Source organism: Melanotaenia boesemani, chromosome 19 (genome assembly GCF_017639745.1).
Source record: "Melanotaenia boesemani isolate fMelBoe1 chromosome 19, fMelBoe1.pri, whole genome shotgun sequence".
In the NCBI taxonomy this organism is placed as follows: domain Eukaryota; kingdom Metazoa; phylum Chordata; class Actinopteri; order Atheriniformes; family Melanotaeniidae; genus Melanotaenia; species Melanotaenia boesemani.
Genome location: NC_055700.1, coordinates 16,245,601 through 16,260,720, shown reverse-complemented (window position 1 = coordinate 16,260,720; position 15,120 = coordinate 16,245,601). Strand labels below are relative to the sequence as shown.

Genomic DNA, 15,120 nt, shown 5'->3' with positions numbered 1-15,120 from the left:
CTTTTGTTGCACTGTTTTTAATGACAGGAATATTCTTCTTATACATGGTACAGAAAGGCAACACTGTGAGGGAATGGTGTAAAATGGTACAAATCGTGTCAAACACTGGAGACATGATGTGCAGCTTGTAGCCAGTTTCTACATCCAATCAGAAAATGTTTCATATTGCTGCCAGTCTGGTAAAATTACAAATGAATGTTTTAATAATGCTGGAGCTGCACATGAACTGGGTTAGTGATGAAGCACAAAACAGCAAGACTGACTAATTGGATGATAATGAGCTCAAGTAAAAGTAAGGCTGACAATAATAACTGATATAAATAATGTAATCTTGTAACTTTACTCATGAAAGATTGCATTTTTTTTACATAATTCATAAAAAGTAACAGCAGCCGCGACAAACTCTAAAATCTTTGGTGACCAGGATCATTTTTAACCTTCAAACTTGACAATGTTCAGACTTTAGAGCAAGGACCAGATTAGACTCTGGAGGTAAGCCAACTAATGACAGAAGCAGTGCCTCCTACACACTGATCTTTGAACCAGTCAGAAAGAAAACTGGAGCAAAACAGTTTCATCGAGCTATATTTGAGTTTTTTTTAAACAGTTTTTGTCAAAACCGTTTTTTAAACTTGCTCTTTAGAAAATCTGTTCCATAAAAATGTTTATGAAACATCTTAGTTGTTGAAAATGAATGGATGGATGTGTCTAGACTTTGGAAGTTTTACCATGTATGCAATAAAAGAGCAATCTGTATAAAAAAAAGTTATCACACCAAAGTGATAACGTCAATACTTATCAAGTATCTGAAGAAACAAACACATGAATGTGTAACTGTATGAAAAACTTCGAGTGGAAAAAGAGGATTGTGTCATAGCACCAAGCCCGAGTGAAGGCAATTTTATTGGCAGCGGAGTTTTCTATATTTCTTTTGCAAAAAGATACATTCTTAAAAATACAAAGGACGTAAAAAATAAATAACAGCTAAATAAAATTAAATTTAAATTTGAACATAATGAGTTGCAACTACACAGACAAATCCTCCAGAGATGCTGGAGAGTTAGCATTATGTCTGATTTACAGCCCCAAATCCTCCATTTTTTTCAAAACTATATGAGGTAACAACAGATTTAAAAAATAAGAAAACAAATATTGAAAAAATGTTTAAAGCAAGTACAAGAAAAGGTACAGCAAGGTAACTGCAAAGCTCCTTCATGCTTTGATCAAAGAAAGTTTTTGTCCCCATGAGTCAAACAGAAACCACTCCACTGCAAAAGACCATCAGGAGATGGGCTGAATGACATGTAGCTGCGAAACAACGCAGAAATCCCATGGAAATCTGAAGTGCATCAAAATTTAAGCCTAAAGTAAAAACAGTAACCATCAGAAAGCTGGTGTGGCTTGGAATTCTGCAGCCCCAAGTTTCAAGTGTAAATTTACTGAGAAGTCTGACTTGACTTCACGGTGCTGGTTCACTCAGATTTCATTGCAATGTTTTTTTGTATTCGGGTTGTAAATAAATGAATCAGAAAATATAATGGAAACATATCCGACTTCAGCCTGAGTGAAACCGATGTACAAACCCAAGTGGAAAAGCTCACTTTTTACTGCTTCAATCAGCTAATTTTCTTTTACTATAATGTTATTGGCTGCACATGTGCAACTTTCTGCACAGCAGCAAAGATGAAGTAAGCTGATAGATGCCACATCTGAGGCGTATATTCAAATCTGGATTCATATTTTAGAAATTCACCACACTGATACACAATTTATGTTGGTTTAAGTGGTTAATGTCTCTGAAGCAGTACGGTCTGACAAGTATCTGAAATACAATGACCGTTGTTGGCTTCAACTTGTGGTGCTTCACCTTCATGGTGTTCCCATGTTTTAAGATGATAATGCCCCCTTACATACTAATATACAAATCAAGGGTAGATTCATTAGGTGTAGCTAAAAACTCCTGAAGAGATGTCTTGGACACTGGATCTTAACATAAAGAATCTGCAAAGTCTTCAGATTCAGTTAAATGCAGATTTCCAGCCTCTCCAAGATTTTCCATCTTTACGAGTGGTCCAGCATCCCAAAGCAGACAGTTGATGGCAGAGTTCAGCTGCTCGGAGAGAAAAGGTTGGTCTGATCCCTTCAGAACACTGTTGAGTGCCTGTTTTATTGTAAACCCCTTGTATAAAAAGCTAACTCGGAATATGCCAAACACCGCCTACACATAAGCAAAACATTTTCCCTAAACATTGCAATAAGTTATAGAGCATGCAGACAATGTGTCCAATGTCAAATGGGTGTGAAATGTGGTGGATTGTACATACAAGCTTTCATCAGTGTCTCTATATTACCAAAGGAATGGCAGGAGTCAGTGGCTGTTGAGCAGGCATCAAGATGTACAGCGAGCGGTGCTGTCTTGTTCTGAGGAATCTGGACGGTGGTCTGAATGGGGTGACGTATACAGGAAGTTACAGCACACATAGAGGGGGAATGATAACAACCGGCTATCCAGGTTCATCACCACATACTCCTGAGGGATTTAACAAAAAGGAAAAATATTAAACAAATTTACAGACTGTACTGTTTAAACATCGACAGCACCACAACTAAGCACTTCTTAAGGCTACTGGTGCTGTTCTCACTGACCTGGTCTTTCTCAAGGGTGAGAAGTTGGTAACCTGTTGAGCGACTGCAGACCAGTTTCCCTCTACTATCAAAGGAGGCTAGACGTAACCTTTAAAATGAAAATATGGACAGGTTAAAATTTTGTTAGATTTTAAATTAGGTTAAAAATGTCCCTAAGATAAAGAGATTAAGTAACTTTTTGTGAAATAAGCCTTTCTGCTTTATCAAGAACTGCACTGAGGAGTTTAAAACTACTCACACAGCTTTAAAAGCATGTGCTGACTGTAAAATTCTGCTTCCCCCCCCCCCCTTTCTTTCTATAAACTGCCCTTTTTCCCACACTGTGGTTGTAAAGATGAGGCTTTCATGACAACAGCTGAAGCACACTTCATGCAAACAATACTTCTGTTGACACAACCCAGTTAGATTTTTCCTCCCAGACATTTAATTTTATGTTTTATTTCAGTTATTTAAGTCTTGGGGTTATTTATTTACAACAGCTCCAGCATTTTGCTGGTGAGTTATTTCACTCTATGATTCCTGTTGGTTAACTAGATGAGGAGCAGTCACTTCGAGAGATGCTGGAATTATTTTCTGAGCCAATTTTGGTGAGAAAACTGCAGGAAAATTATCTTGAAAATGCTTCTCAAGTTAACCAAATTCCTAACTAAATGGGTGGAAAGGAAGTATGATCATGATTTCAGAGGGGGACTGTAACACACAAACCATTTTTATATACAGTCTCCAGGCACACCGGATAAAAACTTTTCAACCAACCAAGTTAATTCATGGCTCAATTCAAAGTGTGGTGTTGTGACCAAAGTGATTAACGTTATTAGATGGTCATTACCACTGTTACCTTCCTAACTAATCTTATGAATATCTTCTTTTTTTGTGCAACACCACAGTTTTAGGTCTGTGTAATTCCTACTAAAAGACGACTGAATCTGCTGGTAAACTCAAGTATGCTCTGGGATCAGTGCAAAATCAGTTCACTGTTTTGTTTTGTTTGTTTTTTTAATCACTTTACTGTGGATATAAAGCAACAAATTACAGGTTATATTGGATGTAAACTGTAATTTTTTGTCTTTTAACAGAAGATCATTTCAGAAAATGAAAACTGAACATCCAAGCGCATTAATTCACTGCATATGGCAATGCCCCCAAATTCAGACCTTTTGGATTGAAGTGCTGAATATACTTTCATATATCCCAGGTGTGATGATAAAACTGTGGCCCTGTTGTTATTGTGGGAATTCTTTCTGTTGAGTACAAACTAAACAAGATAAATAAGAAAATTAAAGTCTACTCCTGTACTGTCAAACTCTAGCCCTTGAAAAAAAAACAAACAAAACAAAAACTTATTTTTATTATAAGGGGTAAATATTCCACCTTTAAGAACATATGGAAAAAAGTTGTAATTATTTTTATTTGGCGAAAAGCAACAGCGGCTTAATTACCTTAATATTTATAGTGACGTGGCAACTAATACTTTACTGCCTCTTGGACACCCTGAAACCTACTCTAGACGGCTAAATGCCTTGTTGATAGAATTTGTACTGTGTAAATACTCATTTGTGACTTTTCTGGAAATATTCAAAACTTATTTAACAGATTTTGTTCAAGCTCTGAGCAGCTAACCTGTATGCCAGATGCCTCCGAGGTTGTAGACTCACAGCGCCCCCACATGGCTGACTGAGTGTATTCCTTTTAAAGACTATGAAGCGATTTGTGTAGGTCACCAGCAGGTCAAACCCAAAGTTGAAGCCTGTCCATCGCCAGCAATACTAAGACAGAGGAGATGTCAGTCATTGTTTGTACAAGTATGAAACCAAATACTTAAACTGAGTGGAATAAATTGGTATATTAACAGTGACATGTAAACTCACATCTCCGTCTTTACTCAGTTTCCTGCCACACCTCATACTGCTCAGCTCAAACTCCTCTTTGTTAGACTCCTGAGGACTTAAAGTACAAAGATGGGTTTGACTTAACAGCACATAACTGACATGTACCCTCCACATGGTACATAACACAAAATAAATGTCCAAAGGCTCTATAATGGTGTAGTCCTCTCACCCATTGTCATTGTCAAATTCTGTCCGAAGCATGGCAAACCACTGATTTTTGTACATTACTGTTAGCCAATCTAGGAAATAAATTATGAACATAAATTTTAATTCATAAACACAGGACAGAGAGGTCTTAATATATGACATAATGGAAAAAAATTGTGGTTAAGCATATCTATAATGGAATTATGTTTGCCAGAAATATGTTACCAGGGGGCAAAATGTTGTCTCTCTCCAGGATTCTCGCCGATGCAAGATCGTTGATAATATACTGGAGGCGGACGAGTTTGAACACTGAGCGAAAAGGTGCACCCTCCTCTGTGTCCAAGAATGGCTCTTTCTCACACAGATCTACAGATTAGCATTAAACAAAAAAAAATACATAAATAATGAGAGAGTGTGAGATTACCAATGCAAAAATATAATATGAAGATATAGTTTCACAAGATGTATCCGATATTACCTGTCCTGCGTTTGCAAAGCCAGGCATCAGCATCAGCTAGAAGCTGCTTGATGGGGCCGTCCCATGATAGATTGAGCTGTAGAAACATCCACTGAGAAACACAAGGTTATATGTTATGATGCTATGATGTTTCTACAAGAGAAGTATGACGTGGATCATGGGAATGTTTTCCTATTCACCTTTTTTAGAGCAGTGTATACATCCATCTCTACCTGCATGACAAAAAGGTCTGAGGACTGGATGAGCTGCTCCATCACCTCAACCCTGCAAACACAGAGAAAAAGGAAAAGGTCACTGTATTACAACAACAGATCCAATGGATTGTTTCCCCCATAAATGAATGGAAAATGAAACATAAAGTTATATTAACAGAAAGATTTAAGAACTGAAGAATCACACATACCCAAGTTCTTTCATCAACTCAACATTTTGGTGAGTCATTAGATTGTTAAGAAGCCACTCGAGGCACCTGCAAGAAGAAACACACACAAATTAAAGACACATGTCTACATGGAAATGAAAAGAATTCAAATATGTCTAAAATCTGACTTTTTCATAACCGAATCCAGGCCATATATGCTAGCACAAGCATAATAGCCACACACGGTCTTTGCACTGATGTTTTCCTTCATGCTTTCACCGCACTGCTGGATCAAGCCATCCTGTCAACATTAACACATCAGAGACTTTATTAGGACGTCTATTATACTGAATACATTCATGCTAAATAGAGATGGTCACTTCATGTATCAGAAAGTAGATTAGTTCCTTTCATGTACTCACCAGCTGCAGCATACAAGCAGCAGCAAGAATACTGACGACCCTGCTGGGCTTGATCAGGACATCATCCCGGTAAAGGGAGCCAAAAACAACTTGAAGAGCTACAAGAACAAAGGGAATTTAAGAATTATCAGTAAAACAATGACATGCATGCAGCAGTTCTCCGTGTTGTGTTGTTCTCACCTTCAGTATCAATGTTCTGGTCTGGGATCTCCAAGTGGATTTCCATCATGCTGGACTCCTTCCAAGAGCCACTAAACATACTGGAGAAATACCCTGACTGCAAAGGTGACAATGAAGATTAACAAGGTTATATGAAATGGTCATACATGACTGTCATTAAAATACTTTTTTATCTTTGTGTTACCTGACAAAGGTAGACTTTGTGGAGGTTCCACTCCTGTCCCAGAGCACAAATGCGAATGTCACTGTTTTCCCCATTAAGAAACAGGGTCTGATAAATGTATCTTGAGGTGCTTTTCAATTTCTTCCTGCAGAAAAAAAGAGTACAGAATAAAATAAGAGTAAAAAAATTAACAACTAAATAAAGTAGTTCCCTGATATTGATAAATAAATGATATTTGACACTGAATTGAGTTTTTCGGCTGGACTTGCCTGCGAGGTGTATCTAGTAAGGAATCGTCCTCCTCTTGCTCACTTTCGCAGTCACACTGAGCATTTCGTTTCCTCTTCTTACAGTCACAATCATGTTTGCGGCTGGTACTTGTTCCCTCTGCCGCCTCCTCCGGTCCCTGAGGGGAGGACTGGAACCTGCTGCCCAGGCTTCCCATCTCTAGAAAAACAGACAAATAAATAATATCTTAGCTGTATTCTGACTTTCAACTGGGCTGTTTAAGGCAATATCGTTGCAGAAAATTCTGTTTAAGATTTTTTCTGCTACGGTATTTTGACAAATAGGTGGGAAAACAACTTAGTAACATCTTGGGTTACAGTGGACTTCAGTCCACCTCTACCTTTACTCTAGAGGTCTGAAAAACTTTCTTCCTGAAGATATTCCTTTGTTTAGTGATTAATGATAGCGACAAAGTGTGCTGTTTAACAATTTAAAAGAGGAGCATAGCACAGGCCAGCAACCAAGCCACTTTAATATGAGCAAGCAGCTTGAGAAAAACCGATACAGGATAGTCATCAGCTATTGTCCAACAATTCATGTCAAAACATACTGACTTGTATGGTGCAGAGAAGTGTGCCTGTGAAATTATTACAGTCCAAGTGTAACTTGTATTGCTGTTGCTGATATAAGCATGTTGATCCTGCAGAATCAGTCTCCCTGACATGTTCTGGCTTGCTGCCCTGAAATAATGACACTAGCTTTCTCCACCTGCCTCACAATAACAACATGAGGCTTCAAAGTATGTGTGACATGCATTTCCGCATTGCATTTCAGAACTCTATTTAGTTTGACTATCATTAAATGCCTGTACAGCCTGTTAATTTCTTAAAATCAGGATGTTTTGACAGCAACATTATCTCCACTAATATACAATATAAATGGGCTAATCACCCTCATCCTCATCCATCGTTAAATAGTCCTCAACAGTTAAGGCAAAAATTGACACATTAACTGACTAACATATAACAAATCACCTGTCATGAAATGTAAGGTTGATTTCACATGATCACCTATTGTGAGAAAGGTTATATGTGGCACGAAGTTCAGAAGAAGCTGATGCCACAAAAAATAAACTGTGAAGTTTCAATCGCCTCACATCACTTACCCACCAAGCGTCTGCTCCCAGTGCTGTTTCCCTCATCACATACGAACCAAATGTGCAATTTGTCTACCAAAAACAGACGACTTGGCCACCTTACCTGAATATTAGCAGGTCAAACTGAGGGACAGGTGAGGGGTTAATGTGGACGGTAAACACAGCTGTTTTATCTCCGATGCAGTTCAGACGAAGACGGTCGTTAAGAGGGGAGCTAACCTCGGAGCTAGCTTAGATGCCAAATTCACAAACAAAAACACGTATAAGAACAATAACAGCCGTTTTTTTTTTGACCAGCTGCTACTCCACAAAAACCTCCAGGCCGTAAAGCTACATTTACGTCCAGTTACATGTTGTTTAATTAGAGAGAAAGGGAAGCCAGAGAAAATAGATGATGAGATGGTACTCTCTAAGTATGTGGCTGCTTTTTGTTGTACTTCTTCTCTTGGTGGTGGCCACGGCAGCAGCGCTCAATGGCGCCCTCTGTTAGTACACTGCTGAATTAATCTGGAGCTTTCTTTAATCTTGATCATCATCATAGCAATAAAAGTTTATAGGATAACCTTCGTAAATAAATAGATAAATTGAGCCGTAACAGCAACAAATGTAAAGTTAAATGCTCATATTTTACAAGTTTGAGGAAACATACATATCAACTTTGGCATACACACATACTCCATTACTGAAAAAGCTGATTTATATATTCAAACAACATATGGGCTTTGGCAAAGTTCCAGTGTTTTAACACACTTTTAAACAAATTTAAGCAATGTTTTAAAGCTTTGCAGTATAATCAAATAATCAAATTGTTTAGACCAAATTATGTTATTCTATTTTCCATTTGAAAGCTAAATCTCATCAATACTTTATGTCTAAAAGAACATGACATCCTGTAATTTTCTCAGCTATCTCGGCTGCTTTTACTCATCACACAATGAAAAACATTTAACATGTAAATACACTGCACTGCCTGAACTGCCTTATCACTTCGTCAAGGCCTCTAGGTCAACAGACCAAGTTAATGTAAATAATAAAAGATAACAGTGACATGACTGCCTTCCAGTGGAATCCTGTGATGTTGTAGTCATAGAAGATAAGTTTAAAATACAGTAGGTGGAGAAAGCTGCAGCAACTGAAAGAACTAGAAAATGTATGCAACAGCAAAAAGTACCACTTAATATGCAAATAGGCTCTGAGGCTCTTGATGGGTGCCTGCCAAACATGATCACGTATAAAAATGGAAGCTTAAAAGAAACAGTGAAGATTTGGACTTTTAAATAAAACCCACTGAATTGCAACAGAGAACAGGTGGATCTTTATCCTGGATTTAAATATACGGAGTGTTTTAGCTGATCTGAGGCTTTCTGGGAGTTTGTTCCAGACATGTGGGGCATAGAAGCTGAATGCAGCTTCTCCATGTCTGGTTTATAGACCAGCAGCAGAACTCCTCCTCTGACGGACCGGCAGCCAGTGTAAAGACCTCACAGCTGGACTGATGTGGTCCATTTTCTTGTTCTTAGTGAGGACCCGAGCAGGAGAGCTCTGAATAAGCTGCAGCTGTCTACTTTACGTTTTCGGTAGACCTGTAAAGACAATCAAGCCGACTAAAGAACGAGCGCTACCAGGAAATGACGTATTAGAAAGGTGTGGTCTTTGCGAAATCAGCCAATAAGCAGCGAGTACCTCTTTCACAACATTCCAAACCCTCCCAAACCGTCTTCCTCCACCTCCTCCTTTCTTTCTGCCTGTCAAACCCTTGTGTGTGTGTGTGTGGGACTGTGACACGTAAACGTCGACTGTTTCTTTCCTCACGTAGGGCACCTCTACCTGGGGCAGGGAGAGCAGAGAAAAGACCCCCCTGTCCCGAACCAAAATTCCAGCTTTTAGAATTATGGAGGCGAGAGACGTTATTGCAGGTGAGGTTATTGTTTACACAGACAGAAAGGGAAGCGTCGTGATGTTGTTTCTTCACTTTAATTACCAGTAAGGCCAGCATTTAATAAGCAGTTATCTAAATCACGACCATGCTACGTGTACAAGCAAGCGCTGAACGTTTTGTAAACCATGCAAAACAAAGGGCATTCATGTTGTGTTAGCACCTAACAGCTTTCTGCTTTAGTCATAAACACAACTTTGTGTGTTCTTATAATTCTGTACAACTTCTAGGTGCTCTTGTTAGCAGTGATGGAGAAGATCAAACTGCAAAAAGGGATGCAACTCCTAAAACAGATCAAGCACAGGCCAGGAGCAAAATGGAGCAGATCTTTGGTTTCAAGAAGGAGGACCTAAGTTCCTGGCAGAACTTCGTGGCCCTGCTGAACCGCCCCACTGACCCTGCATCTCTGGGCATCTTTCGCTGCTTGTTTGGTAAATTATTCCCTTCTGCTCAGCCAGTCTAAATTTGTTGCAAAACAGTGCCCATTCTCACCATAGTGTCCATTTTTGTTACATGCAGGTGTGCTTATGGCTATTGACATCACACAGGAACGTGGTCTCAGTCATCTGGACTACAAGTACCTAGATGGGGCCCCTGTGTGTCGCTTTCCTCTTTTCAACTTCTTGCAGCCGTTGCCATTGGACTGGATGTACCTGGTCTATTTGGTGATGTTTCTTGGTGGGTCGCTGTCTACAGAAACTAGCTGAAGAACGGGACGACGTTTATAAGTCTGAATAGTTGCAGTAATTTTATAGGAAAATCTCAGTGGGGGGCACTTAACTGCAGTGATATGACTTTAAAGTCAATAATGACTTAGGATTACACATTTTACAACAGTGAAAGTGTAAAAACGATTGTTCTTACATTCCCTGTAATACAACACTGCATTCTTTGGTTACACCCTCCCTGTCACCCAGGGGTCTGCAGAGGACTAGCTAGGAGAGAGAGAGAGGAAAAAGGCTGATCTCTAACTGAAGTTGTGTGTTTAAAGGTGCACTGGGCATCATGCTTGGTTGTTTCTACCGCCTATCTTGCCTCATGTTCATCTCGACATACTGGTACATCTTCTTTCTGGACAAAACGGCCTGGAACAACCACTCATACCTCTATGGCCTCATTGGATTTCAGCTCACTCTCATGGATGGAAACAGATACTGGTGAGGTGATGCTTATTTGTATGCCTCCATGTGTGCGTTTGACGGCTTCTCACTTATGTATGTGTGTATTTGTAGGTCAGTCGATGGATTGCGAAGGCCCTCCATTAGAAATGCTCATGTGCCTCTTTGGAATTACACCCTTCTGAGGACACAGGTTTGAGTCTGTCATTAGTGACTCATGTTTTTTTTTTACTTGTAAATTACTAATGCACTTAATATGAGATCAGATAACTTATTGATTCTATTTAATTAAAAGATTTTTATAGTATACTTCATTGCTGGAATCAAAAAGCTGGATGCAGACTGGGTGGAGGGATACTCCATGTCATATCTGGCACACCATTGGCTTTTTGATCCTTTCAAGTAGGTGCTATTGTAGCAATATTTAATCATTGAATGTACCTCAACAGCTTGGTCATGCAGTAACCATGATTATTCTTTTTTTTTTTAGAGTGATTCTTCCTGTGGAGGTAGTAAGTCTGCTGGTGGTGCATGGAGGGGGTCTTATTCTGGATCTCACCGCTGGTTATCTGCTATTCTTCGACGCCACACGGCCATATGCATTTTTCTTTGTCTCTTACTTCCACTGCATGAACTCTCAACTCTTCAGCATTGGTTAGTGTGAATCATTCATTCTCGTTCCTGTGGAAAAAAAGTACATTAAAGTCTCTTTAATATATCTGATGTCATTGTACCTCAATCTGATGATGTGAATCATCCTCAGGGATGTTCTCCTACACAATGCTTGCCACCAGTCCTCTCTTCTGCTACCCTGATTGGCCAAGAAGATTCTTTGGCAGTTTCCCATCATTCCTCAGTGCAGTCCTGCCCCCGACTTCAGCAGAGCCTCAACCCAGCACCTCCTGTGTTTACCATAAACCCCACCCTGCTGAACAGCAGGAGACCCCAACTGCTGTCAAAGCTTCCAAACCTAGACTTAAGCACAAGCTGGGAGCCATTTTTACTCTTCTCTACATAACTGAACAGTTCTTCATGCCTTACTCCCACTTTATCACACAGGTAAAGCTTCCTCACAAGTCTTTTTTAAGGCATTTATTTTTTGAAAGGATTGCATTTGTTAGTGAGCAGAAAAGCCTTTTAAACCCTCTCTGAGTTGGTGTTGCACAATCAGAGTCAACATTTGTTTCACAGCAAACAGCAGCTTAGGCTTGTGTCATCAGTCGAGAGATGAGGCCTTTAAAAATAAAGCACACTCTTCATGCAGTCTTTGATTACCAAACCTCTTCAATGAATGGTTTAGCCTGAACATATAAAAAAACCCTATATATATATATATAAATATATATATATATATATATAAATATATGTAGGGTTTTTTCTGACTGTAATTGTGCCCCTGTCAAATACATAAGAAAACAAACATTTATTTTTACATGGCTCTTTAACATTTTAAGTGTAAAAATGGTTGTACAATGTTTTTGATCAACTTAACTTCACATTGTATGGCTTTTCATTATTCAGGGTTACAACAACTGGACCAATGGTTTGTATGGCTACTCATGGGACATGATGGTTCACTCCCGCACTCATCAGCATGTTAAGATCACCTACAAAGATGGAAAAAACGGTGAAATTGGATATCTGAACCCAGGAGTGAGTTACTAGAAAAAAAAGAATATTTGAAAAATAAACCCCATTAACTCAGTTTATGCTGATTAACAATATTTGATGTATTATGATCTGCACACTGCAGGTGTTCACACAGAGTCGTCGCTGGAAAGACCATGGAGACATGCTGAAGCAGTATGCTACATGCCTCAACCACTTACTGCCACGCTACAACATCTCTGATCCTGAAATCTACTTTGATATCTGGGTGTCAATCAATGAACGCTTCCAGCAAAGGTATGACTAATTTTTATTTTAAATGACAATTTTTATTAAAGTAGTTATGCTGTGAAGAAAAAAGAAGATTAAATGTGAGTTTTGAATTTAATCTGGACTCTTTAAGGATCTTTGATCCCCGTGTGGACATCGTGAAGGCTGACTGGTCACCTTTTCAACCAAACAAGTGGCTGATGCCTCTGCTGGTGGACCTCTCACCCTGGAGGACCAAGTTCCAGGAGATTGAGGGCAGTTTGGACAATCAGACAGAGATAGTCTTCATAGCTGATTTCCCAGGTTACTAATCTCTCATTCTCCCATTTTTCTAATTACTAGAAAAAATGACTGCAGCTCTGCTTACTGACTACATGCTACCTCTTAGGTTTGCACTTAGAAAACTTTGTGAGTGAAGATCTGGGCAACACCAGCATCCACGTGTTACAGGGGCAGGTGAATGTTGAGGTAGTGGAGGAGAAAAAGAACCACACTCTACAGCCTGGTCAGAAGATAAAGGTACTGTTACACACCATCATCGCTGTCACTTACATCTATAAATAATGATTAAAACAAACTTGGAAAAATTAAACCTAATAAAATTAATGGAAGAATACTTGTTTATCCAGTCAAGTGTTGTTCCAGACAACAGTGGGTGCTAGCAGGAATGACCACCTGTATCTTTCTGTGCTGGAGCATCCTGGAAGACGCCTCTCACTAACAACACTGTGTTCTTTACTTACTGTTTTGTGTAGTGAACGTGAGGAATTGTCCATTTTTTCAAGCAACTTGTCCAGCATTCTTCTCTGTACAATTAGCTCCAGAGTTTTCCAAAGCACAGAACCAGCTTTTTGATTAGGTTGTTCAGTTTCTTTAGGTGTCTGGCTCTGATGCTGCTGCCCCAATAGATGGCTGATAAACATATTGCCTTTTCCACAACAGACTTAAAGAAGATATGCAACATTTTAGTGCAGACATTGAATGATCTCAGCTTCCCCATTGAGTCTGCTTGGTCCTTTCCTGTAGATGGTTAAAGTGATGTGGAAAGGATCAAGAGAGCCGTAAAGGGGCAAAGTAAACTAATGACATGAATAAATAGTTTATTAAAATGTACATGAATATAACACAATATGCAGAAATATTTTCAGTTTTATTCTTCTATGTGGCTCTCTTGCAGTGAAACTCTGTATAATGTGTGCAGGTTCCTGCGGGGGCTTATCATAAGGTGTACACTGTGTCTGAAGACCCGTCTTGTTACATGTACATCTACGTCAACACTACGGAGGCGGCGCTACAGGAGAACTTCACCAAGCTGTATGAACTCCAGGAGCGTGTCAGAAATGGAACAGGTGAAAAAAAATCAGCACTTCAGCAGGGACATTAACATTATTAAGCTGTATAAGAATCTGACACATCTGAAATGCCTGAAGGTGTTGCACGTCAGTGAAGAAAATCTTAATCTCTTTTCCTGCTTAAAAGCTCAAGATGGTTCCTTCAGAACTTGACCAGTCGACTTTACTCCACAGAAACTGAGCCTCTTCCCCCTGAGCTGCAGCCTCTTATAGCTGCAGACGATGATGAAGGAGCAGAGGTCAATGCCACCGACCCCATTGTGCAGCTCTTCCTCAAAAGGCAGCGGCGGATGAAGGAGGTGAAGAAACGCAGGGAGGCTGGTGTTCTGGAGCGACTGGACCGCTTTGCTGTGAAGAAGTACTATACAATAAGAAGGGGGTGAGCGTGTTCAAGCATGACACCAACAGCTAGGATTTATTCTGGTTTAAAGCAGAAGGGGTACAACTATCCAATATAATTTTCATTATTTGGTCATGTAGATTTTTGATGACAGCCATCGCAGTGCGAAACCTGGTGGTAGGTCTCCCTCCTCTTGACCAGCTGAGAAGAGAGGTTGCCTTTGCCAACATGAAAGAACCTCAAGAGGAAGGCAACCAAGATGAGCGTCTCAAAGATGAAGTTGGTCACGGAGAACTTTAAAATCTATTTAGACCAAAGTATCACGAATACAGATAAATTACAGCTGCTGAACCACACATGCCAATCAGTGTGTTACTACTGGACTGTTACTGGACTGGGCTCTCCCAGCCCAGGGATCGACATTCTTTTAAACCTTCTAAAATATTTGGCATTCCAGATTACTTCCCAGTATTTTTTTTTATTATTTAGGAATCAAAACATACTGTATAGATGCATTTCAGTCACAGCTGTATAACATTTTGTTTTCAGCTATGGACGGGTGATAGGAAACATGAAGATGGAAGTGCTCAGCAGAGCTACCAGGCATTATATGATCCTTATGAATATACTGAACTAGAACTGCTGCTTTGTTTAGGATGACGTGAAAGTGGTCAAAGATTTAAAAGAATTTACTTTTTAAGGTAGTTTGTGTTTTTTTTTTTTTTCTACAATGAGGAAAAGCTGTTAGTCTCTCAGCAACTTTTTTCTAATGATGTCAATACATTTTATGTTTATTTAATTAAAAATAAATGAACTTTGAGTCTGA

At 39.4% G+C, this 15,120-nt stretch overlaps 2 protein-coding genes across 2 annotated transcripts; one reads left to right on the top strand and one right to left on the bottom strand.

Moving 5' to 3' along the window:
- Positions 1-4: 4 nt before the first annotated feature.
- gmcl1 (germ cell-less, spermatogenesis associated) lies at positions 5-8,121 on the bottom strand. Its single transcript, XM_041969646.1, has 15 exons — positions 7,774-8,121; positions 6,556-6,733; positions 6,308-6,431; positions 6,124-6,220; positions 5,944-6,041; positions 5,710-5,822; positions 5,564-5,629; positions 5,340-5,424; positions 5,161-5,251; positions 4,908-5,048; positions 4,705-4,774; positions 4,515-4,590; positions 4,267-4,412; positions 2,647-2,734; positions 5-2,530 (listed from the first exon to the last, which is right to left on the bottom strand). Exons 2-15 carry the CDS (start codon positions 6,729-6,731, stop codon positions 2,390-2,392), a joined length of 1,512 nt encoding a protein of 503 aa, XP_041825580.1. The 5' UTR covers positions 6,732-6,733; positions 7,774-8,121; the 3' UTR covers positions 5-2,389.
- A 1,300-nt stretch (positions 8,122-9,421) lies between these two features.
- ggcx (gamma-glutamyl carboxylase) lies at positions 9,422-15,120 on the top strand. Its single transcript, XM_041969279.1, has 15 exons — positions 9,422-9,586; positions 9,837-10,037; positions 10,126-10,284; positions 10,598-10,763; positions 10,839-10,917; positions 11,020-11,126; positions 11,215-11,378; positions 11,488-11,783; positions 12,246-12,377; positions 12,478-12,629; positions 12,736-12,905; positions 12,991-13,121; positions 13,804-13,951; positions 14,129-14,333; positions 14,435-15,120. Exons 1-15 carry the CDS (start codon positions 9,562-9,564, stop codon positions 14,592-14,594), a joined length of 2,295 nt encoding a protein of 764 aa, XP_041825213.1. The 5' UTR covers positions 9,422-9,561; the 3' UTR covers positions 14,595-15,120.